This window comes from Scyliorhinus torazame, chromosome 13, assembly GCF_047496885.1.
Source record: "Scyliorhinus torazame isolate Kashiwa2021f chromosome 13, sScyTor2.1, whole genome shotgun sequence".
Classification (NCBI taxonomy): domain Eukaryota; kingdom Metazoa; phylum Chordata; class Chondrichthyes; order Carcharhiniformes; family Scyliorhinidae; genus Scyliorhinus; species Scyliorhinus torazame.
In genome coordinates this window covers 187,290,824-187,318,423 of record NC_092719.1, presented here as the reverse complement: position 1 = coordinate 187,318,423, position 27,600 = coordinate 187,290,824, and the positions used below count along the sequence as shown (strand labels likewise).

The 27,600-nt window shown below is 45.5% G+C and overlaps 1 protein-coding gene across 1 annotated transcript in view; it reads left to right on the top strand.

The window, feature by feature from the left end:
• The window catches only part of atg7 (ATG7 autophagy related 7 homolog (S. cerevisiae)), a 190,483-nt gene extending 173,839 nt beyond the window's left edge, over positions 1 to 16,644 (top strand). The window contains exon 18 of the mRNA XM_072472593.1: positions 15,297 to 16,644. Coding sequence (XP_072328694.1) covers positions 15,297 to 15,329 — 33 coding nt within the window. The 3' untranslated portion in view covers positions 15,330 to 16,644. The remainder of the gene's footprint in view (positions 1 to 15,296) is intronic.
• Positions 16,645 to 27,600: the final 10,956 nt, after the last annotated feature.

Sequence of the window (27,600 nt, the reverse complement as noted above, 5' to 3'; positions counted from 1 at the left end):
CCTTTCCTCAATCTAATCTGGTCAGTTACTCTAAGGTGCGTCTCCTGCAACATTACCACGTCCGCCTTCAGTCCCCTAAGATGCACGAACACACGTGCCCTTTTGACCGGCCCATTTAACCCTCGAACATTCCAGGTGATCAGCCTAGTTGGGGGGCTCATTGCCCCCCACCCCCATCCCCCCCACCTCCCCTCTGCCGATCAGTCATCCCCTTTTTTAGGGAAATAACTTCATTTTAATTGATCCACTGATGTCCGTTTTAGAATATTATGTCTCCTGCCTTGTTCCTGAGAGAGTTGCTCTGAGCTGGATCAGTGCTGCAAGGCACAACAATTGACTTTAGTGCCCTTGGGCTAGAGGCGAGTGAACTAGCCAGGTTTCTTTTTGCATCTGGTCATGCAGGGAGAGTGAACGCACACAGTGAGGACCATTTTGGACTTCCGACCTGCTGGATCAGGTGAAGCACAGTCACCTCGGCAGAATGCTGGGACCTGATCTGAAATAATAATGCACCAACAACCAAACTCTCAGAATTCAACGTACGTTTTATGTCATGTTGTTGTGGTCTTTGGAAACGTCTTCAGTCTGCCGTCTTATAAACCAGTAAAATATACCTTATTCTCAGCTAAAAGAAAATGTCATGTAATTTATTTTAAGAATCATCCAGTGTAATACAATTGATTTAACAATGAAAATACTTTAGCTCCAGTCATTATGATCAGTTAATGCTACATGAACACTTACTTGCAGCGTGAGTAAAAGTTAACTGCAATATGTTTGTAAACTCCACGCAGCTCAAATAATTGTGGAAAGGTTTGGTTACTTTATTAATAGAGAATTGTGATACATGAACTGAATTTTCACAATTCCTTATTTAAGCTATCAGGACTCGACCGAAGTGCATTGGATGAGACTCAATAGCAAAGAATTGCTTCTGAAATGCTAAAATGTTGCAGTAACATCTAATCTGCGAATTCCCAGGACAGGACGATTTCGCTGGTGGCACTAATTAATGTGTTGTCACCAAAGCACTTCATTTTAGGGTTAGTTTAGAATGCTTTATTTGTGGGTGGCACGGTACGCAGTGGTCAGCACTGCTGCCTCCCGGTACAGAGGACCCGGGTTCAATCCCGGCCCTAGGTCCCACATTCTCCCCGCGTTGCACGGGTCTCACCCCAAAAAACCAAAGATGTGCAGGTTAGGTAGATCGGCCACGCTAAATTGCCCCTTAATTGGGAAAAAAAAAGAATTTATTTTAAAAAAAGAATGCTTTCTTTGTCTTCTCTTCCTGCCTGCCTGCTACTACTACTGGCTGTGGTTATCACAATTTTAATGAATTTGCTCACTTTGTTTAAGGTAACTGAATGTATAGTTGATCTGAATGATACCGAAGAGCATGAATGGGAAAACAATTGAATTCCACCTTGTCATACTGTTTATATTCTTAGTAAAATAAAATAAAATAAATAAATAACCTTTATTGTCACAAGTAGGCTTACATTAACACTGCAATGACGTTACTGTGAAAAGCCCCAGTCGCCACACTTCGGCGCCTGTTCGGGTACATGGAGGGAGAATTCCGAATTCTCAGCTGGTATGGAATTGAACCCGCGCTGCTGGCCTTGTTCTGCATCACAAACAAGCTGCCTAGCCCACTGAGCTAAACCAGCCCTGCTAGCTGCAAGGAGGAAGAATAGGAGGTGGTGCACGTCGAGCTTGTGTAACATAGTGCAAGGGGTTTATTTACAAGATGCTGCTGAAGCAGGGTATGATGGTGAACACCACAAAGGCCCGTGAAACGCTCCGATGATGTCACTGCGTAACACGTGACATTACCGCAGCCAATGGTGTTACTCTGATGCATAACACCCCTCAGCACAAGTTGAAATAGAATAGTTGGTAACATGACATGCTCAGAAAACCTGATTGCATGGCTGGGTAGTCATGCTTGACTCCAGTCGGCCTGGGGCTGGAGGCAGGAAAGTTTACAAATGTTCGCACTAGTGACCATATTTAAAGAGCATGTGAATGGACATTGAACCAATCCTGGGGACAGTGTCGTGTTTTCAGCAAAGTAACAAGAGTGGTTTTGACATTGGCTAAAGTTTAGTTCCAGAATTATGTATTAACCAATTGCATACTCTAACAAAGAAAATGCTCCTTCTGATTTCTTTCACGCTTCAGTATAATAATTGCACTGCACCCATTGTTCTGGATTACATATTTCAGAATGATTGGATCTATGTGATATTGTTGGTCTGGGTTTTGTAGTCAGTGGTGAAGAGATAGTGCTCACCGCTGACTCTAAATGAATAAAAGCAAATTACTGCGGATGCTGGAATCTGAAACCAAAAAGAAAATGTTGGAAAATCTCAGCAGGCCTGGCAGCATTGGTAGGGAGAGAGAAGAGCTCATGTTTAGAGTCCAGATGACCCTTTGTCAAAGCTCAAAATGAACCACGGTTTAATTCTGGCACCAGCCAATAGGGAATCTCTGGCATCCAGAAACAGTGAAGTCATCAAACCTGCTGAGCAGCCAATCAGAGTGAAGAATTCTCACGGCGAGCCAGGTAGTAAAAAAGGGAAAATTCAGAGGATGCTTGAAACCGGAAATAGAGACAGGAAATTCAATGTATGATGTTTGTTAATATTGGAAATATTGTCACAATATAAGGATTTAATTCTGCTATTTTTAAAATTATGGGCGGCACAGTGGTAGGCACTACTGTCTCACAGCGCCAGGGACCCAGGTGACTGTGCCGTTGTGGAGTCTGCATGTTCTCCCTGTGTCTGCGTGTGTTTCCTCTGGGTGCTCCGGTTTCTTCCCAGAGTCCAAAAACGTGCAGGTTAGGTGGATTGGCCACACTAAATTGACCTTTAGTCTGTGCGCGTGCGATGTGGTGTACTGCTATAAGCCCCTGGTGTCAGATTAGCGACCTGTTCCTGGCATGATACAGAACAGAAACTGACAAAGGTCTGACCTCTGCACTTAGGGTGCAGCAGTCATTCAATGACCAATTAGTGATTATTCCTGTGAGGTCAGAGGCAGGGCTGGAGAGGTAAAGAAGGGATATCTTTGGGGTTGAAGTGACTACAACGTGGCACATCTGACAGGCAACCTGCAGTGCAAACACGATAGGTCTTAACGGCATTACTGATAATTGAGCATTTATGCTAGTTCTCAATTGGAACCTGAGCAGGATGAAGCTACTACTGAGGGCTGGGAAGCTATCTGTGCCATTCCAGATAACTGTGCAAATCATAGTCCCAGAGGATGGGTGATCTGAGCTGGACAAGTAACTGGAAACCTACCAATATTCTGTATTGTTAAGCTTGCACTGTTTTATCTAGTTGAACTGTGCACAACTTGTGCTGTACCAGCATGTGCGTGAGTTTCCTCGACTTGGGTAAGTGTAAAAGGCTGGAAGAGTGCGTACTCTATAGCAGACAAATACAGATGTAGAACTGCTTGGCTTAAAGACTTCAGTATGAGGTGGGTTTCCTCTCCTTATCAGGCCCTCAGCTCGGAAACAAAAGTTATGGTTCCCCTTGATATTGACGTCGAACATAAGTAGTTCCTGTAGAAATATATTTCCCCCGTGTTCACTTGGGTGGCAGAGTTGTAGATAATTAGCTTCATTCCTTGGTTATATAATCTAACCTTGCCTCTAACCCTGAAAAGCTAACAGCTCCCAAACAAACTTGTGTTGATAGAGCACTCATTATGTACAAAGTGACAACTTGGAGAATATTACAGGGTGTTGGCTAGAATGGGAATGTCAAGCTGGAGGAAGGCAGGGAAGAGGATCAACAGCAGTAAAAGTATGGTCGAAAGGTAGTGTTACACAGAGGCTATTGAAGGGTAAGGAGGTGAAATTAAACTAGGCAATTCTATGGGACAGGTTTCAGAGGATAAGCCAATAATGTTGGAATGGAGGGTGTGAGACATCAATAATTGGATGTGTTCCTGGGAAGTGGAGAGTATGTATAAGGACAGGACACTGGAAGAAATTGTGGAAGTAAGGGGAAAAATGAAAGGGGGCGATGAAACTATGGAGAAATTTGAAGTTTGAATCCATGTGCAGAGAACTCGCCACCAGGCTGAACTAAATTCCTTGATGCCTAACCTTCTTTCTTGGTGTTCACTGTTTGATTTATGGAGAACATCTGAATACAGAAAGACTAATCAGCACCAGCTTTGGAGACCCGCAAGTTTCTTAGCAGCATAGCAGGCCTTTCAGCTTTATTAAAATGTTAAACATACAGATAGCAATGAAATAAAATGTTTATGGCTTAGTGAACAATAGTGCCACCCATTTTAATGTTAAACCACGTGTACCAGAAGCCCAGATTTGTGCCCCAGGCAGCCCAGAGTTCACTGAATCACAAGTTGATTTCAGCTGAATCAGTAGTTTCAGGGACTGCAGTCACTTTTATTGCCCTTGAACAAGGAAGGGGAGTCCTGCCAGAATTGCCAGTCATTGTTGCAATCTAGTGACCTGGGGACACGTGCACACAATGGGCACTTGAACCATGACTATGGGACAACTGATACACGTAGCCGAGCATAGTGCTTTCATAAGAGGTCAAACCTAATGTCAAAACAGCAAAACTATGTCTGTGCACAGCTGAAGGTTTTGAGACAGTGGTTGAGATGCAGCTGGGGAATTTAAGCCTTACCAGTGCAGACAATAGTGAATCAGCAATACATTTAAGACTACACCCAGTTACATTTCGGTTGAAGTGAATACTTGGTTGCCAATTTACTATTGCCGGTTTTGTGTCACCTTCCAAGATCAACTTCACCCCATGAGATCATCTGTACGAGCCACATTCTCAGCATCAAAGGGTTAAATCCTATTGTTAGATTAAATACTTTATGGCAACTGAGATGCAGTGCACCTACCTTTTCTTGCACTTGTAAACATCATATCATTCCGAAACATAAAAGTGCCCTATAATCAGAGAGCCATATTGCATTTTTGCTTATTTTCAGGTGGTCTACATAATGGCTACATTGAAGATCATCCAACATAAACACTAATTCTACTGAGGCAAGTCCAAACAGCCCTCAGTAATTCCAACTTTTAGACCTAGTTGTACAGACAGTCCTGCTCTTAGAAGGCATATACCGGATTGTCTAATTACAGGACTAACAAATAGAAACGTTCAACAAATAATAATAGAAGTATATTTTCTAGCTTCCAAATAGTGAGATTGATCCCTCTCTAATGCAGGAGTGTTGTAATCACTTTATCACTTACAATTATTTGTACAATTGTACTGAATATTTACATTTTTATCCTTGCTACAAAGTCATTCACTCTGCCAAACAGCATTAGCAGGGAGAGAGAAATGTGGGGAATCTCCTTCCAGCCATAGACTATGTTGTTTTCTTCATTTTACTTAAACAGAAAAGAGGAATGTTGTTTGAGGGGGGGGGGGGGGGGGGAAGTATTTTAAAACATAACAAAGTGGCGAGTTGGTTGGCCCTGTACTTTCTGGGTTGAGTGAGATTTCATGTTCTCTACATAGTGATTCTTGCATCTGGACTGGGCCTCTGAGCTTGGTGTTGAGTGAAGATGAGTCATTTCTATCTGAAGAAGCTGAGACGATCAGCGAGCAAGTTGCCCCAGGCCAGTGTCGGCGGCGTCGTGCACCTGACCTCGGTCCCAAATCTGATTGGAAAATGTGAAGAATCTGGAAGTAAACGTATTTAAATGGATGGGAATGTAATGGCTCTGCATTGATTGCATTGGGCATTTTGATTTGGATGAAAATAACTTTTCAATTTGAAATCCAGACCTTTTAGATTTGTGCAGAAATGAAATTTCCATTTTTTTTCATGAAATGCTGTTTTAATCTGTTGCTGTTCTCTATCCTGCACAACCATCCGCTTTCTTGAGCAAACAATCCAACTGCTGTGCTATGTATTTATCTTCCGACATGTCCTGTTGTCTTTGTTTTCTTTGTTCTTCAGTTGGGAGGTACACTGGAAATATCATAAATATGTTGAGGCCCGTCTGGTCTGAAGTGGTCCATCATGTGCAGCCTATATGAGGGGTACATATAATGCCCCAGGTTTTTCACCAGTTTGCAAGATAATCAGAGATTAGGAAGACCATTCAGGCCATCTTAATTTAGCCATTAATTCCCCCAAAACGCCACGGCTTCAATCTTCACTATTTTACCTGGAAGTCTATTACTAGACACTGGTGAAGAATTCTTAGACATCAACTGTAAAAGTACCTTTACTAGTTTGAACGTGTGTCCACTTGTTCTACCTGCAAATTAATTAAAATTAATATTCTGGGTTTAATTTTTTATATATCTCTTAAGAACAGTTCTCAGATACCACCTTACTATAACTGAAACTTGCCAAATTTGTTGAGTCTTTGCTCTAAACTCAATGCATCCGATATTCGAATCAGCCTCTCAGTTCCTCTCTGCACTGCCTCCAAGGAGATTGAATATCTCTCTTGTTTCTTTGCAATTAAGTTACCATGAGGTTCCATTAGCTTTACATAAAATTATAATCCCTACAGTGCAGAAGGAGGTCATTCGGCCCATCGGGTCTGCACCGACCCTCTAAAAGAGCACCCAACCTAGGCCCCCCTACCTCCATAACCCCATCCAACCCACACACTATAAGGGGAAATTTAGCATGGCCAATCCACCTAACCTGCACATCTTTGGACTATGGGAGGAAACGGGAGCACCTGGAGGAAACTTGTGCAGACCCAGGGAATACATGCAAACTCCACCCAAGGCTGGAATTTAACCTGTGTCCCTGGTGGCAACAGTGTTAACCTTTGTGTCACCGAGCCATTTTGTTGATTGATACTCTGCATTGATTGGCTTGTGTCTTGTAAGACTCTGTTTGGTTTCACTTAATCCTTCATGGTGATTGTGTCTTGTCTCCTATTTCTTCCTGTGTGCAGTACTTTACACTCTGGATAAAATTTAATCTGCCATTATTCTATCCACATAACATATTTTTCCCATCTCATTCTGTAATTTCTGAGCATCCTCTTTGATTCCACTTACTCTCCCAATTTGCTATCATCTGCAAAGTTGACCACTTGAGTTTCTGAATTTTCCAATCTATATCCTTTCTGCAAATTAGACACTTTTGTGGTTGCAACAACACCAACAGTTCCTCACTCAGTACCCACCCCATCATTCTGCCAACTCTGATTTAACTCTGTGATTCCTACCCTTCTGCCAATTTCTCATCTATTCCTAAAGTTTATCCAAAATGAGCATAATTAATTATCAGAGTTCTAACTGGCAATTTGTTATGATCAAATGGTAACCTTCCAATATCCATTGACTTCTAATACTGACTGCTTGTGCCTCTCTTATCCAGCACTCTGCAACAAGTACTAATCTGTTTTGAACCACTTTACTTTTTGATGTTTGTTTCCAACAGAGAGTCTGTCTATTCATCATCAATGTGCTGTTTGTCCATGCCCCACAACCTTCCCAAGTTCATCCTTACTGTGATGAATATAGGAAATTGTCATACTTTATAGTTTGTATTTTTGCAGTAATATTATTAAGATCCAGGTTAAAATGGTTATAATCAGCATATCTGCTAGAGCTGTGATTAAAAGTGAGGTAATCCGAGTTTTGCAGGGGACATGTTTTGCTAATAGATACTGAAAGCCACTTCACCTGTTTGCAGATGGAGTGCTAATGTAATTCTGTAACAGTTTGAGCCTGGCTAAACATATCAAGGCACATCTTGTAACAAGAGACAAAAGAATGCTGTGTGCTTTGAGTGCAGCTGGTGTAGCTAATGTGAGGGGCCAGGCCTGTCTGGACAAAGAAGTTGCTTCCAGGGCTCTAACCTGAGCAGAAGGTTTTCAGCTTGGTCCTAAAAAGGTTTCTCTCTCCAAGGAATCTGCATCAAGATAAACAAGTAAAACCTGGTTTTGAACTTTATACTAAGTGGCATTTGAAATATATGGAGTTGCTTAATTGGAATGTAGAGACAGATTTCAGGAAGCAAGTTAGGATGTTGTACTTGTTAACTGTAAAGCTATTTCTTTATTGCTAATATGCTTAATTCTGTGTTCTAATTAATGCTGTCTTCTGGTCAATGTTATCACTCCTGTGGTGCAATAACATTTCCTCACCGTTTTACCAAATAAAAATAGTTGGGTTCTAATCCAGGATCTTAACCAAATTTGGAGTTCTGGTCCAGACCCATAACAGTTACCTTAACACTGAACCCTTGCCTCATTCTTGATTTTCCTTTTATCGTTTCTGCCCTCTCCAACCTCTCCTTCCATCTCCTCTCTTCCCTCTCAAACATCTCAAAATGATGCCTACCTCTTGCTGCTTTGATCCAATTTACTGGCCCCAATTTTAGCTAGTATTGTGATTGCCCTTCCCTGGGACTACCTCACTAACTTTCAGAACCACCATCCTCAAAGCAACCTACCCTTTGTCCCCATTGTTCCCACTAACTACAGCATCATCTCCAATCTCCCTATCCTCCATGATCCTTGAATGTGTTGCCTTCCATATCCATGTCCACATGTGCCCTGTTGAATAACACCAATCAAATGTCTGCTTCTCACACAGCACTAAAATAGTCCAAACCAAATGGCATTCTCTGTAAATGAAACCTTGCTGCACTATACCTCCTCCTTCTCTTTGACTGTTCTGTAGTCTTCAACACATAAGTCACATTATACTTCCCAATGCCATTCATCCATTTTTCAGCTCCACATTTGATTTCTTATTTGCGCAGGCATAGCCAGTGAATTTCGAACAATGGCATCTCTTCTCACACTTGAATACTTACCTCCAGAGACCTCCAAAGAATCTAGACTTGACCTCACTCCACTTCCTTATTTACATCCATCATCCTTGGCAATATTATCCAAAGTAATGGGGTCAGCTCTCGCACGTTTGACTCCCAGATTTACCTCCCCAACACCTCTCCACCATTTTCATTGCCTTGTGTGCTGTTAGACTATTTGTCTAACATCCACTTTTATGAATAATAACTTTCTTGAACTAAACACTGAGAAGACAGAGGCTGTTGCCTTTAACCCTCACCACCAACTCCATCAGTCTTTCTGGCGATAGTCTCAGGGTGAAGTAGATTGTTCACAACCTCAACACCCCATTGCACCCAGAGTTCATTTTCTAACCCCATATCCTTGTTCTTGCAAAAATCATTCCAGTTACCATCACTCCCTCTGGCTCTGCTTCAACCTTTTGGTCACCCTTTTTAATCTCCCCTCAGCACCATTTTGTTCACATCTAAAAGTGCAATATACATGTAAGCGGCTCCTGTTGCTCTAGAACTTCCATGTCTTCCGAGCCCTTGACGTTATTTGTGATACATTGAGAGAGCTTCAACTTCAGTAATACAGCCAAAAACTCCATTGTTTCTGTGCAACCACATGTCATAAAATGTTTTCTGAAATCTAACACAAAGATCAGTAACATGGTTTTGTGCAGATCAAAATAAGTTTTGGTTCAGAAATTGCCGGCGGTATTGTTCTTTTCTTGAGATCACTCGATATTTCATCTAAAATATCAACATATCAAAACAAAGTCTTTGCATCTTCAAAGCTTAAGGCAGCTGTGTGATGCTATTCTGTTTTGTGTATGTACGGGTCATGTCTTCATTATCAGTAGTAATGTTCCTGCATTACAAATCTCGCTGAACTCCCGCCTGTCATTACCTGCAGCAAAACAAAGTGTGCGTCCCCCAGGTGCGTTCTCGAACAAAAGAGTTAATTCTTTTCCTTAAGTCTGGGCTGCTTTGATGCCACCTGTGTCTGTTCAGCCTTACTCTCCCCTTCATCCAACCAATGTTTATCTTCTAAAGAGCTTGCTGTCAGGCTCATTTCTAAACATTTGCAGGTCTTCAAGATATAAAATAACCACAGATTGTTGATGTTGCTTAAAAAGGTTTGTCTGGAATAACTACGGAATGCTTTACACCTTTGGTAGTAACTTCTGTTTGCTCAGTACCAAATATAAGGCCACTATTTTATGAGAAATTGTTAAAGTTCATTTCGTAAGCATCATACAAATAACACTGTAAAACTGAAGAAATTACTTTAGACTTGTTCTTTGTTATCGTGCAAGTAACTTTGGTTTCAGTAACAGCTCAGAATACTTCCAGTAGTCCGTTTCTGCAGCCACCGTACCAGTACACAGCCTGTGACTGTACACAGCTCGCAGGCTGCACTTCATTTTAAAATCCAAAATGTTCTTCCTCCACTACCAGCACTACACCCCGAGTAAAAAAAAAAAAAGAAAAGTTGGATTGATGTTTGTTGACAGCAACAAACTGCTGCTGTTTTTGTTAATCCCACCAGTGCAAGTTAATGCTGACACCTACTCCATCACTTAATTTTATGATTCAGGCTTTCTCCTATCAGACAACTCCCGTTTCTTAGCAGAAAAGTTCTCATAAGCAAACCAATTCTTCTAACCTGGGCATCGCTGGCCGGGCCAGCATTTGTTGCCCTTCCCTAATTGCCCTTGAACTGAGTGGCTTGCCCGGCCATTTCAGAGGGCAGTTGCGAGTCAACCACATCAGGGTAGCAGGGTGGCGCAGTGGTTAACACTGCTACCTCACGCGCTGAGGACCCGGTTTTGATCCCGGTCCCAAGTCACTGTCCGTGCAGAGTTTGCCCATTCTCCCCGTGTCTGCGTGGGCCTCACCTCCACAACCCAAAAAGATGTGCAGGATAGGTGGATTGGCGACGCTAAATTGCCCCTTAATTGGAAAAAAAATGAATTGAGTACTTTTAAAAAGAGTCACCGCATTGCTGTTGGTCTGGAGTCACATGTAGGACAGATCAGGTCAAAATGGCAGATTTCCTTCCCTAAAGTGAACCAGATGGGTTTATACAACAATTGATGATAATTTCTTGGTCACCATTACTGATTATTAACTAACTTCAAATTCCACCAGCTGCTGTGGTGGGATTTGAACCTTTGTCCATGTAACATTATCCTAGTCTCTGGATGATTACTCCAGCGATATTATTATAACATCTCCACCTCTCATATCATTTTTAAAAATACTTTCCGGGAACATGAGCACCGCTGGCTAGGCGATCATTGTTTTTTGCCCATCCTTAATTGCCCTCGAGAAGGAGGTGGTGAGCTGGTTTCTTAAACCACGGCAGTCCATGTTGTGTAGGGTACACCCACTGTGCTGATAGGGAGAGGGGTTCCAGGAGTTTGGTCCAGAGACAGTAAAGGAACAGCGATATATTTCCAAGTCAGAACGATGTGTGGATTACCAATTACCCCTTAGCCACAGTATATCACACTGATGATGATCTGTGAGATGCACCATGTTTTCCTGCCTGCCTTGAAATATAGACACAGTAAGAAGTCTTACAACACCAGGTCAAAGTCCAACAGGTTTGTTTGGAATCACTAGCTTTCGGTGCGCTCCGAAAGCTAGTGATTCAAAATAAACCTGTTGGACTTTAACCTGCTGTTGTAAGACTTCTTTCTGTGCCCACCCCAGTCCAATGCCGGCATCTCCACATCTTGAAATATGGAAAAGAACATCATCAAATGTTTACTTGTGAGCTCATGCTAATGAATGTCTTCACTGTAAGATGACTCGCTGAAGTCAGAAGAGATATGTTAGTGATTATACAATGCTTGGAAAACATTAATGATAAAATCAGTCCAAAAATATGAAAGTGTCATTTGGATACACTAGTATTTGAAAAGCAATAGTGACTTTTTATTTTATTCTTGAAACCCATGGCTACTATACCCTGTTCTCCTGAAGCTGGCAGGCATCTGGCAATGGAACTGATTTAGGCAAGAAGGGTGGTTTTCCTTGGGTTGTAACAACTGCTGCTGATCTTTGCTGATCCTCCATCATGGTATTAAATCATGAAGTCACCCCATTCCTGTAGATTGCGTCCCAGGACAATTATGCTGCACATATATGACGACCATTTCGCTACTGCTACTCTGCATAAATCGCCCCTCAAGAGTGCACTTTAATGCTGGTTCGGAAAGGTCTCGAGATAGGTTAATGACCTAGATAGACGTTGGTATTCAGGGCAAAATTTGCAAATGATACGAAACTTGAAAGAATTGTGAACTGAGGAGAATAACACAGAATTTCAAAAGGACATAGACATGTTGGTGTGAAGTGGATTATAACATGAGTCCCAAAGCTAGACTACCTTATAGCGGAAGAACACTCTTAACAGTCACCCTCATCTTGACAGCAATTTCACACGGGCACTTATTTTGGGTCTGAGAAAACGATCCACGTCTCCCCCAAGGAAAGTGACTATTAAGAGATATTACCTTTTCCCAGATGGCCTGTAAAATCATTTGTTGGCTAAGTTATAACTACCCAGATATTATAAGGGTCCGGGGGTCACTCTCCAAAAATGATATCTTCCCACTTTCAGAAAATACAAGAGAGGTGGATTCTTATACTACATGCAGAAGATTGCAAGAGACATTATACTTTCCCAACTTACTTCCAAGTTTATTCCAGAACTACTTAACACACAATACACTTTAAAGTTGATAGGTACATCACAATGCTAATGACTATAAACAATACAAATTGTTAGTTCTAATACAGAATCCAATAGAACTTTAATAATACAATGCTACAGCTAATATCAATTTAAGAATACCTGTCGATATTCAAAGTAACGCTGAATGAATCAGTTTTTGGGACAGTTGGACAGAAAAGCTGACTGCTTTACAATATCTAACAACTGAAGAAACATTGAAGGGGTTCCCCTTGTACTCTTCTGCAATGTCTCTGATGTTGTGACAGGAAACTGGAACAGTTATACCTTTCCAGTCCAGATTACATCATTCTTTAGCAGCAATGTGTATTACCTCTTTGATTACCTCTTCTCCTTAGATGTGTCCTTTTTATGTAATTGCTAAAATGGTTTTACTATCCATGCTGAGAGTCTGTATATGGTCATCATGTTCTAAAATATGCCCTTAATATCTTTACTGTTTACCTCCAATTGTTCCTATTTCTATTAAACATTTTACAGGAGAATAGATTTTTTTAAAGTCTTATTTTTCTAATTTGCTGAGGTAAGACTTACGAATGACTCCTGAATAAATAAGGACAGACAATACCACCATAAAAGCTTTTAAAGTTCCTTTGAAAATGGCTTTAAAGCGTTTTCTTATCTTTGCTCAGTGTGAAGAGAACTTGAAAGGCCCTGGTGTTACTTTATGAATGGCACAGACGAGGGCTGTTTAACACCTGTTGAAAACCAAGCTGTCAGCAAGTGATGGCCATGTATATAGTTTAAGGCTTCTGGGTAAAAATGGCTATACTTGAACATGTGTCCACTTCCTTAATTCTAAAGTTTAGTATCCTAAAGACAGATGAATTCTACCCATTTATTCTTATATTTCCTTCGCAGGTGGAACAGGCAGATGGGTGCCAGATGAAATTTAATGCACATCAATGTAAAGTGGTTCATTTTTGTAGGAAGGATGCACAGAGCTAATATAAAATGTAGGCTAAAACTCTGGAGAAGCTGGACCTGTGTGTGTACTTGTACAGGATACTAGTTTGGCCTCAGCCGGAGTATTGTGCCAGCTTTTGGGTGCCGCACTTTAGGAAGGATGTGACGGCATGAGAGAGGGTGCAGAAAAGATTCACAAGAATGGTTCCAGGGATGGAATACTTCAGTTGTAAAGATAAATTAGAAACATTGACACGGTTCTGCTTGGAGAAAGGAAGGCTGAGAGGAGGTTTGAGAGATGTATTCAAAATCATGAGGGGTCTGGACAGAGTAGATGGGGAGAAACTGGTCCCACTCATGAAAGGATCAAGAATGACGGCGCAGATTTGCGACTGGCAAAAGAAGCAGAGGTTTTCACACCGCGAGTGGTTAAGGTCTGGAATGCACTGGCTGAGAGGCGGGTTCAATCGAAGAATTTATAAGGGAATTAGACAGTTACGTGAAAGGACGAATGTGCAGGATTATGGGGAGAAGGTGGGGAAATGGCACAAAATGAATTTCTCATTTAGAGGGCCAGTGCGCATAATGGGGGAATGGCCTTCTGTGAGCGTTGGCATAATGTTAAGTGATGAGAACAGCTCGCCGTGAGGATGCATCGCATTCGAGCATTCTGTCTTCAGCGCCATTCTCCACTTTCTCTAAAGGGGCAAAAAAAACACCTTTCATCAATTCCTTATTTGAATTTTTCTTCTTTGTTTGTGATGGAATGATGCTTGTTTCTATTACTCCATTAGAAAACTGCTGCAGATTACTTCACTATTTCTGCATCTTGGCAGGAAGCAGACTGAATGATTCATTCATCCTGAATTAAAAGCTAATTTATTTCCTGTTTTGACTGATTTGCTCACAGATGTCATTTTAATCTGCCTCCACTTTTTCAGGACAAGGAATGAATACATTTGTGTCCTATTGTTTGTACTCGATTGATATTTTTTGCAAACAAAACGTTGACTTTGTGCCAATTTATAAGTGCTGTAAAATTCTCTCTCGATCCGTTTATGAAGCCAAAGCACCAAAGAAGAGAAAATTGTGTCTCATTTGGTGCTAAGTGCTGGAGACTGGGATTTGCAAATAAGACTAAACAGGGGGACAATTTTCATGAAAGCCAAGGAATGACAGAAGGACCTGGACAAATTTGCAAGTGGACAAAACTACAGTAGATTTAAATTCAGTACAGAGAAATGTAAATTATTACACATTGGGAAGAACTGTGACACAAGTGTCTGGCCATTGCAGGTTAGCAATCAAAAAGAAACAGAATGTTGGGCTACATTGCTAAAGTAGCGGCCACGGTCTGAGGCATTTCTTGCTGAAGCCGAATAATGCTCTGATCAGCTTGCACCTCGAGTCCCTTTTAGTCTGGTCACTGGCCATAAGAGAAGCATCCAAAGCCTTGATGTAATGCAGAAGAACTGGAAAAGCTGATCCCTAATGTCAAAGGATTGAGGTCTGAGAAAGAATTGGGGAAAAATGATGAATCTTCACCCATGAAGAGAAATTAATGTGAGATATGCAGGGTAGTAATTGGACTGGAGAAGGTTAATCTGGAGAGCTAGTTTCAAGATAAACTTTGGCTGCAGGGCAAGCTAGTAAAATATAAATTCCTGGTAGATGTTATTCAAGAGAAATGCTTGGACAGGAGTATTGTGCATTTCTATGGAAGGATGAACTGGAGGGGACTTTTCCAATTGTTCTTTGGATCTCCATGCAAAGGCTCAATAATTATTTTTCCATTAACACTCAAGGTAAATTCCTTTTCTATTTTCAGATATGGGATATGAGTGATGATGAAAGCTTCTGAAAAACGATCTGTGTAATCCAAAAGGAAGATGTTTGACACTCGTTGGCAAACTGAGGAACTAATCCAAGAGCTCTTTCCAGCACTTTTTATAATCCTGAAGTGCAATAACAGCCACCCTGGTGTAGGTCAAGGATCCTTTGTGATTTTCATTCTGGTATTCGGCTTAATTAAGAAGCCATTTTGTCTTTAATAAATAAATATCTCCTACTGCCTTTTTGGAGTTGAAAATGTCATGGCCCTTGCATCCAGATCACAACTCTGGAGATTATCATCAAATGCATATAATATTATCATATTAGCGATAAAAGCAATAATCCTAAACCTTTCTGAACTTGATGCTGTTGCACATATTTGAGTTTTTTGTTTGTTTACAGCCAGCATGGGTGTGAATACTTCAGTCAACCCACAGCTCAAACATGAACTTTTTGTTGAAATTGCTTCTTGCTCTTTCAGTTCCAATATCTCCAATCAGTTTGGACTGTTGTTCCAAAGCAAAAGTGTTTGGTTTTAACCTGGTTCAGTGCAAACCAGTAGTTTACATGGTCATGGATTTTAACTAAATGTAAGGTTTATCGTTTGAGCTACTGACTTCACTTCCATTTAAATGTTCTTTTGTACTGAATTGAAGTCTGTTTCCTGTCCTACCATTCTTTATGCCTGACGCCTCTGTATTGTGTACATACTGGTGTAATCTGCATGCAACACTTGCTGTCTTTTACACAATTAAAAATGATGTAATAGTGTTTGCATTATTAAACTTGTCTCAACATTTAATTTTGTAGGAATAAAGAGAGAATCTGTAGTAGACAGACCAATAAGTCTTGCTTTGCTTTCGTCTGTGTAAAATTAAAGTCAAAAACAGCCAGAATGCTGATGCCATCTTGTCACTTTCCATGTTGGTTTGTATTGTGGCTGTTTGGACATTGTTACTTGGAAATGCTCTTTTGCGAACTCATCGTCTTGAAGAGGATCTAGCAGATAGATTTTTGTTTTACTTGATAATATTGGGTGCATTAGCTTAACAGTGTGGCAGCAGTGGTATGGGAGCCAAATTTGCATATATTAACTGAAATGACAAGCTTGATGAAATGGCTCGAGACGATGACTACCTACTTTTGATTCATGATGCTCATGTTGCTATCAAGCCAAGTAACTGTGTCCAGCCAAGGTCATCCACGGTGTTGTTAATATTTATTATTCAAATCTATTATCAACAACTGTTGTTGAAATTACTTGATTTCATTTTAAGAATAGTGCATAAACTGTACAACAAGCCTTTCCCTCATTAAAAGGGCTATAATTGGTGCACTTTCAACAGTTTGTTCCACTGTGTGCTAGAGGATAATAGATGAGTATTCTGCATTTCAGATAAAGACATGAGTGTTACTGGAAAACGCATGGGTAGAATAGCCAGCGACACGGCTCTAATAAAGCCTGACAATGGTTCATGAAACAGTGCTTCATCTTTAGATTAGGCACTTTTACAGCCTTCCAAACTCAACATTGAGTCCAATAATTTCAGATCCTAAACACCGATCCCACTTATTTTGGATAACGCGCCGGTAATGAACCTGCTGTTGCCATTTACACCTCCAAGCTCAGCTTTTTGTTCCTTGTCCCACGACCATCCCCTTTTGCCTTGCATCATCCCTTTATCATTTAACCTCTCCTGTCTTCCATCATATTGCAGACTTTCCCTTTAGTTCTTGCATCCCCTCCTTCCTTTACCTGACACGTACTGGCTTAAAACATGTTGCGTCTCTAACTTTTTCCAGTTCCGAGAAAAGATCATTTCCCTGAAGCAGTTGTTTCTTTCTTGCCTGCTGCTGCTTGATCTGCTGAAAATTTCAGCATGTTCTGTTTTTATTTGTCATTGATCTTTTGCTTACCTGATAGGCTGGGTGAAGATCCTGCCCACCAGACATGGATGTTGTTGACCCCCCCCCCCCCCCCCCCCCCGGTTGATTTTCTGGGCATGCAGGTTAGGTATTTGGCCATGCTAAATTGCCCTTAGTGTCACAAAGATGTGCAGATTAGATGGGGTTATGGGGATAGGGTGGGGGAGTGGGCCTCAATCGGGTGCTCTTTCAGAGAGTCGGTGCAGACTCGAGGGGCTGAATTCTATGGTTCGATGGTCAAGTTAAATCAACAAAGTATACTACTCCCAATGGAATCCCCTAGGACTTAAGATTCTTCAGTAATTTAAAGGACCAGGCAGCAAATATGGAAAAGGAGTACAGCACAAGGTCAGTAAGGTCGCCTTTGGAACAGATGATAGCAGATTTACCTGTAAGAAAATGAAACCCAAGAGAACATAGAACATACAGTCCAGAAGGAGGCCATTCGACCCATCGAGTCTGCACCGACCCACTTAAGCCCTCACTGCCACCCTATCCCTGTAACCCAATAGCCCCTCCTACCCTTTTTGGACACGAAGGGCAATTTTATCACTGCCAATCCACCTAACCTGCACGTCTTTGGACTGTGGGAGGAAGCCCACGCAGACACGGGGAGAACGTGCAGACTCCGCACAGAGAGTGATCCAGCGCGGAATCGAACGTGGGACCCTGGCGCTGTGAAACCATAGTGCTATCCACTTGTGCTGCCCCAGAGGCAAGTCGGTTTGATGTGCAGGGCTGGAGATTGTCCAAATCAGTGGCTTCGACACAGTGGTGGGAAATTAGTCCCTTGACAGCACTTCAGTGCTGGAAAAAGGACCGTAACCTCATAAAATGTGTTGAGTTCACCACAGCATATAAAATTACACTGCTCAACTATACGTGTTATTTTCTTAACTCTCGTTCGCACCATGTACCCGAGTGTCAGTAGAGCACAACAGTGTGTCCAAGTATCCATAAACATGTTTATATTTCTGCTTGCAAATGGACCTCCCTCATAACCTTACCTGCATCATCCTCCCTTTGAAAGGCACATCTGGAGTGTTTTTGTTTACAGGTTCTGTCATCACCCATTCATTGTCTGCTCAAAATTACATATGCTGTCTACCGTAGATCTCTCCTGCTGCCTGGATTTCTTTTCAAGAGGTCACCAACAGAATGAAGAGACGGGCTTCTGCGGGACTCTTCCCCATGAGGAGGGAGGCCCACACCTGGGATGTTGGCGTCAAAAAAGTTGGAGAATGACTGTCAACTGCAGGTTCTGCTGCAGATCCTGCAAAAAGGCCTTTTACTGATTTTTTTTCTTCTCGTTAGCAAGAATAGTACTATCGTACTGACAATCATTCGATGGAACAAAGAGGAAAGTAGCAGAGTTGGAGGTCTGGCTCATACTGATGAGGGGTACAATCTGGACCCTGGTGCCTCCTGTTTCTTTCCTCTTCAGTCCTGGACCGTAGAGAAACCCAAGAGAACATAGAACATACAGTCCAGAAGGAGGCCATTCGACCCATCGAGTCTGCACCGACCCACTTAAGCCCTCACTGCCACCCTATCCCTGTAACCCAATAGCCCCTCCTACCCTTTTTGGACACGAAGGGCAATTTTATCACGGCCAATCCACCTAACCTGCACGTCTTTGGACTGTGGGAGGAAGCCCACGCAGACACGGGGAGAACGTGCAGACTTATGTCAGGAATAAGCGAATGAATGTCAGGAATAAGCGAATGACTAGGGAAAGAGTAGGACCAGTCAAGGACAGGGATGGGAAATTGTGTGTGGAGTCTGAAGAGATAGGCGAGATACTAAATGAATATTTTTCGTCAGTATTCACTCAGGAAAAAGATAATGTTGTGGAGGAGAATGCTGAGCCCCAGGCTAATAGAATAGATGGCATTGAGGTACGTAGGGAAGAGGTGTTGGCAATTCTGGACAGGCTGAAAATAGATAAGTCCCCGGGACCTGATGGGATTTATCCTAGGATTCTCTGGGAGGCCAGGGAAGAGATTGCTGGACCTTTGGCTTTGATTTTTATGTCATCATTGGCTACAGGAATAGTGCCAGAGGACTGGAGGACAGCAAATGTGGTCCCTTTGTTCAAAAAGGGGAGCAGAGACAACCCCGGCAACTATAGACCGGTGAGCCTCACGTCTGTAGTGGGTAAAGTCTTGGAGGGGATTATAAGAGACAAGATTTATAATCATCTAGATAGGAATAATATGATCAGGGATAGTCAGCATGGCTTTGTGAAGGGTAGGTCATGCCTCACAAACCTTATTGAGTTCTTTGAGAAGGTGACTGAACAGGTAGACGAGGGTAGAGCAGTTGATGTGGTGTATATGGATTTCAGCAAAGCGTTTGATAAGGTTCCCCACGGTAGGCTATTGCAAAAAATACGGAGGCTGGGGATTGAGGGTGATTTAGAGATGTGGATCAGAAATTGGCTAGCTGAAAGAAGACAGAGGGTGGTGGTTGATGGGAAATGTTCAGAATGGAGTACAGTCACAAGTGGAGTACCACAAGGATCTGTTCTGGGGCCGTTGCTGTTTGTCATTTTTATCAATGACCTAGAGGAAGGCGCAGAAGGGTGGGTGAGTAAATTTGCAGACGATACTAAAGTCGGTGGTGTTGTCGATAGTGTGGAAGGATGTAGCAGGTTACAGAGGGATATAGATAAGCTGCAGAGCTGGGCTCAGAGGTGGCAAATGGAGTTTAATGTAGAGAAGTGTGAGGTGATTCACTTTGGAAGGAATAACAGGAATGCGGAATATTTGGCTAATGGTAAAGTTCTTGAAAGTGTGGATGAGCAGAGGGATCTAGGTGTCCATGTACATAGATCCCTGAAAGTTGCCACCCAGGTTGATAGGGCTGTGAAGAAGGCCTATGGAGTGTTGGCCTTTATTGGTAGAGGGATTGAGTTTCGGAGTCGGGAGGTCATGTTGCAGCTGTACAGAACTCTGGTACGGCCGCATTTGGAGTATTGCGTACAGTTCTGGTCACCGCATTATAGGAAGGACGTGGAGGCTTTGGAGCGGGTGCAGAGGAGATTTACCAGGATGTTGCCTGGTATGGAGGGAAAATCTTATGAGGAAAGGCTGATGGACTTGAGGTTGTTTTCGTTGGAGAGAAGAAGGTTAAGAGGAGACTTAATAGAGGCATACAAAATGATCAGGGGGTTGGATAGGGTGGACAGTGAGAGCCTTCTCCCGCGGATGGATATGGCTGGCACGAGGGGACATAACTTTAAACTGAGGGGTAATAGATATAGGACAGAGGTAGGTTCTTTACGCAAAGAGTAGTGAGGCCGTGGAATGCCCTACCTGCTACAGTAGTGAACTCGCCAACATTGAGGGCATTTAAAAGTTTATTGGATAAACATATGGATGATAATGGCATAGTGTAGGTTAGATGGCTTTTGTTTCGGTGCAACATCGTGGGCCGAAGGGCCTGCACTGCGCTGTATTGTTCTATGTTCTATGGATGACAACTGTGTGGAGAGTGAAATTGTGAACACTCACAGTGGACTGTATCGCAAAGATTGTACCATTCCTCGCCTGGGATCCCGAGGAACTGCAATGGGGTCACCAGCCCAGTGTCAAAAGGGTTAGTTTTCATCACTTGCCTTTGTTCTTGGAAAACAGGTCACACAGTCGGCTGCTACAACATGATGTGTGGAACCTCCTGAAAGTTGTGTGTTGACATAGGTGACTGCACCCCAACTGCAGAATGGAACCTTTTTTGGTTTACGTAAGGCCTGTAGGTGCCATCAACCGCCCCTCAAACTGTGGAGAATCACATGGTTCCCTCATGCTGATACTTTTGATGAATTAGAAAAATTATCAACTTCCTATTTCATCTGATCCATGTTGCAGAGAACCTCCTGAAAATAACAGCCTGAAAGGAGGGAGGGGCTTGGGAGTTGATACCTGCAGGGAGCCACCTTCCTGCTTTTACTGCCTAACCACCACCCCCAATCCCACCCCTGTGACCAGCATCCCGCTATCACTGAGCTGTACCTGACTCCATAAACAATCCTGGGCCTTAAATAAGAAGTAGAAAGCTAAGAGGGGAAACTTTTTCACCAACGGGGTGACAGGACTCTGGAACTCACTGCCTGAAAGGGTGGCGAGTCAGAAACTTTCGGAACATTTAAGACATATTTAGACATTCACTCGCGCTGCTGTGCCTCCAGGGCTATGAGCCAAGCGCTGGAAAATGGGATTAGTGCAGTCAGGTCTTTGTGGACTGATGTGGACTCGATGGGCCGAATGGCCTCCTGGGCTGTAAACGTCTGTGAATCTATGAAAGTCTCTACCAGCCAGGATTTTCTAATGCGTCACAATCACAATTGGAAGCAGGACGGAGATTGCATTACTTGAGCATGGATACCATTGTCATTTCTGGGGTCAGCCTCAATACAGAATCCTGGGAGATCTGAAAGGGTCAGACGTGGCTCCGATTGGGAGCTCTTGGGCGGGATTCTCCATCAGCTGATGCTAGAATCGGGAAACGCGATTGGGCGGAGAATCGGTTTTGGCTCCGAAATTGTGGCGGCCGCCGGTTTCACATTGAATCGCAATTCTCCGGTATCCCGACAGCAGCATCAATGCTTTCCACTCCGCGTGTACAGTAAACGCCCTTGGCATATCATTAGCTGGCCTGATCCGGTATTCTCTGGAGCCTCCACGATTCTCCGCCTCCACCGGGGCATATTGCCAATGGCGAGGTTCACTTATGATTTGGGCGGTGTCCAGGCACCGACTGCCATTACCACGGACTGCAAGGCAGCCACCTTGCTGCGCATCCCCTGACCACCCACCTTGGCCTATGGTCCTGCAGGGTGACACTGGCCATATGGGTGCCCTCACCCACCATCCCCGCACTCTACCTTACCACCCCCACACCACACTTTCCACCATACCACCCTCCCCACCCAAATGGCTGGCACCCACCGGTGCGGCATCACGGCCCACCCAAGGGCAACGCCCACAGTAGCCCCTTCCGAGGGGGTGTCAGATGAGGGCAGCGGAGCATACCGCTGGCATAAGCAGTGTCAGCCAACGGCAGGAGGGACAGGCACCAGGGCCAGAGGCCCTAATGGGGCCAGGTGCCAACAGGGCTCGGGGTGTGGAGAGGAGGGGGGAGGGGACATGCAGGGGCAGAATCCACAGTGCCAACTGGGGCCACCATGTAGCACGTTGGACCTGTTGGGCACGGGGGTACGCACCATGCTAACCCATTGGCCTTTCACCCCCTGCAGACAATGGATATTGGAATTCAACCAGCAATGGTGGCCTTCTTCGTAGTCGCCGCATTGGGGTTGCCCTGCGGCTGTACGAGCTGGAGCTGCTCGAGGAGGAGGAAGCTGCAGCAGCAGAGCGTGACCCAGAGAAACAGGAGGCAGCCGCCCAACAGATCAAGTGCAAAGGAGGTGCGGCATGAGGCCTTGTGTGTACCGGCAGTCCATCATTCAAGGACCTGCCAGACTGGGCATGCCATTGAAGACTCCGGCTGAGCAGGCAGCCAGTGCGACATACCTACCAAATTATGGTGCACCTATCACTGCGGGGTAATGGGGAGGATACCCGCTCCTGGTGGCCATCAAGGTGACAGTCATCTGAACTTTTATACCACTGGGTCCTTCCAGGTGCCAAGTGGGGACCTGTCTGGGAACTCTCAGAGCTCGGTGCACAGGTGCATTTGTGTCATCACGGAGGCCCTTTATACCCAGTTGGTACAATACATCCATTTCAATGTGGACCGAGCCCGTCTGGGCAGTGGGATCGCTGCCATCGCCGAGATGTCCAGGGGGTGATTGACGGAATGCATGTCACCCCACGTGCACCTGCAGATGGCAGGCCGCTCTACACCAACTGAAAGTGGTTCCAATCGATCAACATGCAATAAGTGTGTGACCATCAGATGCGCATCATGCATGGCTGCGCCTGATACCAGGCAACCTTCATCCTGCCACACTCGATGATTCCCGGCCTCTTCAAAGTGCATCCCCGACTGGGGAGGAGTTGGCTCCTGCATTATCCAGTGCTTTCCTGGTCTTACAGGCCCTAATGCTACGTTGAGGTGGATCCCCAGATGGTACATCAGGAGTGGAGGTGGCCTGCTGCGATTCCCGTTCTTGGACCAGGGTCCCCTTTGGCAGGCATCTTCTGGGGCAACTGGGCCTGGATGGGCCTGGCTGCTCCTCAGGTGTCCCAGTTGGTGGTGGGGGTGTGGGTGGGGACCCAGCGGGCACCCGGTCCCGCAGGGAGACTGTGTCCTATCGGCTGTCGGGGTACGCCACGTAGGCGTATTGAGGGTTAGCGTGAAGGAGGTGGACCCTCTCGACCAATGGGTCCGACTTGTGTGCCCGCACGTGTTTGCGGAGCAGGATGGGTCCAGGAGTTGCCAGCCAGGTTGGGAGCGAGGTCCCGGAGGAGGACATCCTAGGGAAGACAAGGAGACTTTGTGAGGTGTCTGGTTGGCCATGGTACATAGCAGTGATCGGATGGAGTGGAGCGCATCCGGGAGGATCTCCTGCCAGCAGGAGACTGGGAAATTCCTGGACCATAGGGCCAGTATGACGGTCTTCAAGACCGTTCCATTCTCCTTCTCTACCTGTCTGTTTCCCCGGGGGTTGTAACTGGTCGTCCTGCTCGAGGCAATGCCCTTGCTGAGCAGGAATTGACGCAGTTCGTCGCTCATAAAGGAGGACACCCTGTCGCTGTGTATGTAGGTGGGAAAACCAAACAGTGTAAAGATACTGTGGAGGGCTTTTATGACGGTGGCTGCGGATATGTCGGGGCAGGGGATGGCAAATGGGAACCGGGAGTACTCGTCAGTCACGTTCAGGAAGTACATGTTGCGGTCGGTGGAGGGGAGGGGGCCTTTGAAGTCCATTCTGAGGTATTCAAAAGGACGGGAAGCCTTTATCAGGTGCGCTTTCTCTGGCCTGTAGAAGTGCGGCTTGCACTCCGCGCAGATTTGACAGTTCCTGGTGGCGGTCCTGACCTCCTCGATGGAGTAGGGTAGGTTGCGGGTTTTAATGAAATGGAAGAATCGAGTGACCCCCGGGTGGCAGAGGTCCTCGTGGAGGGCCCGGAGTCGGTCCACTTGTGCGTTGGCACATGTGCCGAGGGATAGGGCATCAGGAGGCTCGTTTAGCTTCCCGGGACGATATAAGATCTCATAGTTGTAGGTGGAGAGCTCGATCCTCCACCGTAAGATCTTATCATTCTTTATCTTGCCCCGCTGTGCATTATTGAACATGAAAGCAACCGACCGTTCGTCACTGAATCTCCTGCCGCCAGGTAATGCCTCCAGTGCCACACAGCTTCTACTGTGGCCTGGGCCTCCTTTTCAACTGAGGAATGGCAGATTTCTGAAGCGTGGAGGGTGCGTGAGAAGGCCACGGGTCTGCCCGCTTGGTTGAGGGTGGCCGCCAGAGCTACGTCGGACGCGTCGCTCTCGACTTGGAAGGGAAGGGATTCATCGATTGCGTGCATCGTGGCCTTTGCAATGTCTGTTTTGATGCGGCTGAAAGCCTGGCGGGCCTCTGCTGACAGGGGAAAAAACGTGGATTGAATTAGTGGGCGGGCCTTGTCCGCATAGTTGGGGACCCACTGGGCATAATATGAAAAAAATCCCAGGCAGCGTTTCAGGGCCTTGGAGCAGTGGGGGAGGGGAAACACCACGAGGGGACGCATGCGTTCGGGATCTGGGCCTATAACTCCATCATGCACTACGTAGCCGAGGATGGCTAGACGGTCGGTGCTGAACACGCATTTGTCCTTGTAGGTTAGATTAAGGATTTTTGCGGTATGGAGGAATTTTCGGAGGTTGGTGTCATGGTCCTGCTGGTCGTGGCCGCAGATGGTGACGTTATCGAGGTACGGAGGCGTGGCCCGCAAACCGTACCGGTCAACCAAAAGTCCATCTCTTGTTGGAAAACCGAGACTCCATTTGTGACACCGAAGGGAAGCCTTAGGAAGTGGTAGAGCCGCCCATCTGCTTCGAATGCAGTGTATTTGCGGTCGCTAGGGCGGATGGGGAGCTGGTGGTAGGCGGATTTTAGATCCACCGTGGAAAAGACCTTGTATTGTGCAATCTGATTGACCAGATCAGATATGCAGGGGAGAGGGTACGCGTCGAGCTGTGTTTACCTGTTGATGGTCTGACTATAATCGATGACCATCCTAAGCTTCTCTCCCCGGTCTTTATAACCTCTACTTGAGCTCTCCAGGGAATGTTACTAGCCTCAATAATACCTTCCTTCAGTAACTGCTAGAATTCCGACCTAATGAAGGTCCGGTCCTGGGCACTGTACCGTCTGCTCCGGGTGGCGACGGGTTTGCAATCCGGGGTGAGGTTCGCATAAAGGGAAGGCGGATCGACCTTGAGGATCGCGAGGCTGCATACAGTGAGGGGGTTATAGGGCCGCCAAATTTAAAAGTTAAACTCTGGAGGTTACATTGGAAATCTAACCCTAGGAGCGTGGCAGCGCAGAGGTGAGGGGGGACGTAGAGGCGGAAATTTTTTAATTCCCTTCCCTGGAACGTGAGGTTCGCTACGCAGAACCCTTTGATCTCTACAGAGTGAGACCTGGAGGCCAGGAAGATTTTTTGATTAACTGGGTGGATGGGACGAAAACAGCGCCTTACCGTGTTGGGGTGTATGAAGCTCTCTTTGCTCCCGGAGTTGATCGGGCAGGATGTTTCATGCCCATTGATGAGCACAGCCGTCATCGCGGTCGAGAACGTTTGGGGCCGAGACTGGTCCAGGGTCACCGAGGCAAGTCGTGGCAGAAGTTGGAGGTTTTCCTCGGGTGGTGTGTGGTCATCCGAACCAGGGTCCTGAGACTCCAGCCAAGATGGCGGCGCCCACTGGTCGCACATGGCTGGGGGGGGTGCAAGATGGCGGCGCCCATCCGTCGCACGTGGTCCCCGGGGAACAAGATGGCGGTGCCCGGGACCCGCACGTGGCTCTGGAACAGGAAGATGTCGGCGCCCGCTGGCCGCACATGGCTCGTGGAGAGGGTTGGGGTGGCAGTCCCGGAGACCGCGGCAACCGCCCGGGCCTGGTATACCGCCACAAAATGGCCCTTTTTGCCGCATCCTTTGCAGGTGGAGGAGTGGGCCGGGCAGCACTGCTGGGGGTGCTTGGCTTGCCCGCAAAAATAGCAGCGGGGCCCCCTGGGGCTGCCTGGTAGTCGTGCAGCGCAAGCTTGTGGGGGGATGGGGGATGCATCGGAGTCGGCAGCAGGGGGGTTCCATGCTGCCCAAGGGGCCGCCGCGCGGTCGGATATGTAAGCACGGGCGTTTCGGGAGGCCACATCCAGGGAGCTAGCAAGGGCCCTTGCTTCCTTGAGGCCTAGTGTCTCTTTTTCTAGCAGCCACTGGCGAATTTGGGAGGCCAGCATACCTGCAACAAAAGCGACCCGGATCAAAAGTTCTGTGTGGTCGCTGGCTGAAACTTGCGGGCAGTCACAGTTCCTACCTAACACCAGGAGCGCACAGTAGAATTCCTCCAGCGATTCCCCGGGGATTTGTCGCCTCGTCGCTAGCAGATGTTGAGCGTAGACCTGGTTTACTGGGCGAATATAGTGGCCTTTCAGCAGGGTCATTGCGGCCTCGAAATCGTCCGCATCCTCGATGAGGGTATAGATCTCTGGGCTCACCCTCGAGTGGAGAACTTGCAGTTTCTGGTCCTCCGTAGGTTCAGTCGTGGCCGTCCTGAGGTACCCTTTAAAGCACGCCAGCCAGTGTTTGAAGGTTGCCGCTGAGTTTGCCGCATGGGGGCTGAGTTGCAGACACTCCGGCTTGATTCGGAGCTCCATTCTTTAAAATCTAGTCCAATAAATTGATGCTCGATCAATAACTCCAGAAGCGAGATTGGAAGACAATTGAAGGCTTTATTGGACTAGATGTTTCCCCAGCAGCGCAGGTACAGACTGCAGCTGCTAGGGAGACACAGGCTCTTATCCTCCACCTTACTGGGCGGAACCAGCAGCAGGCTTCACCAATGATATTGCTGTCTCAGGTACCTCCCACACTAATGATCTTACAGTATCAACCTGAGTACCGTAATACCCCTAATACCGACTACCACAAGGGTGTAGTGGGGCGAACACCTCAAGGTGAGTCTGGAGCACTGTCACTCCCGGTCAGCTGCCAGCAAGCGGCCTCCAGGCATCTGCTGTGCCCTCAATGCCAAGAGGGGTGCCTAAAGGTTAATTGGATAATTCCAGTTGGTCTCCAGTAATTGGTTACCAGAACTAGCAAACCGCTGCTTGTGGATCGGTAGCTGTTCTGCCCCGATCCAGCAAACCTGCACGCCCGAACACCTCCATTCCTAACCCCATAGCCGGGTGAAAATTCTGC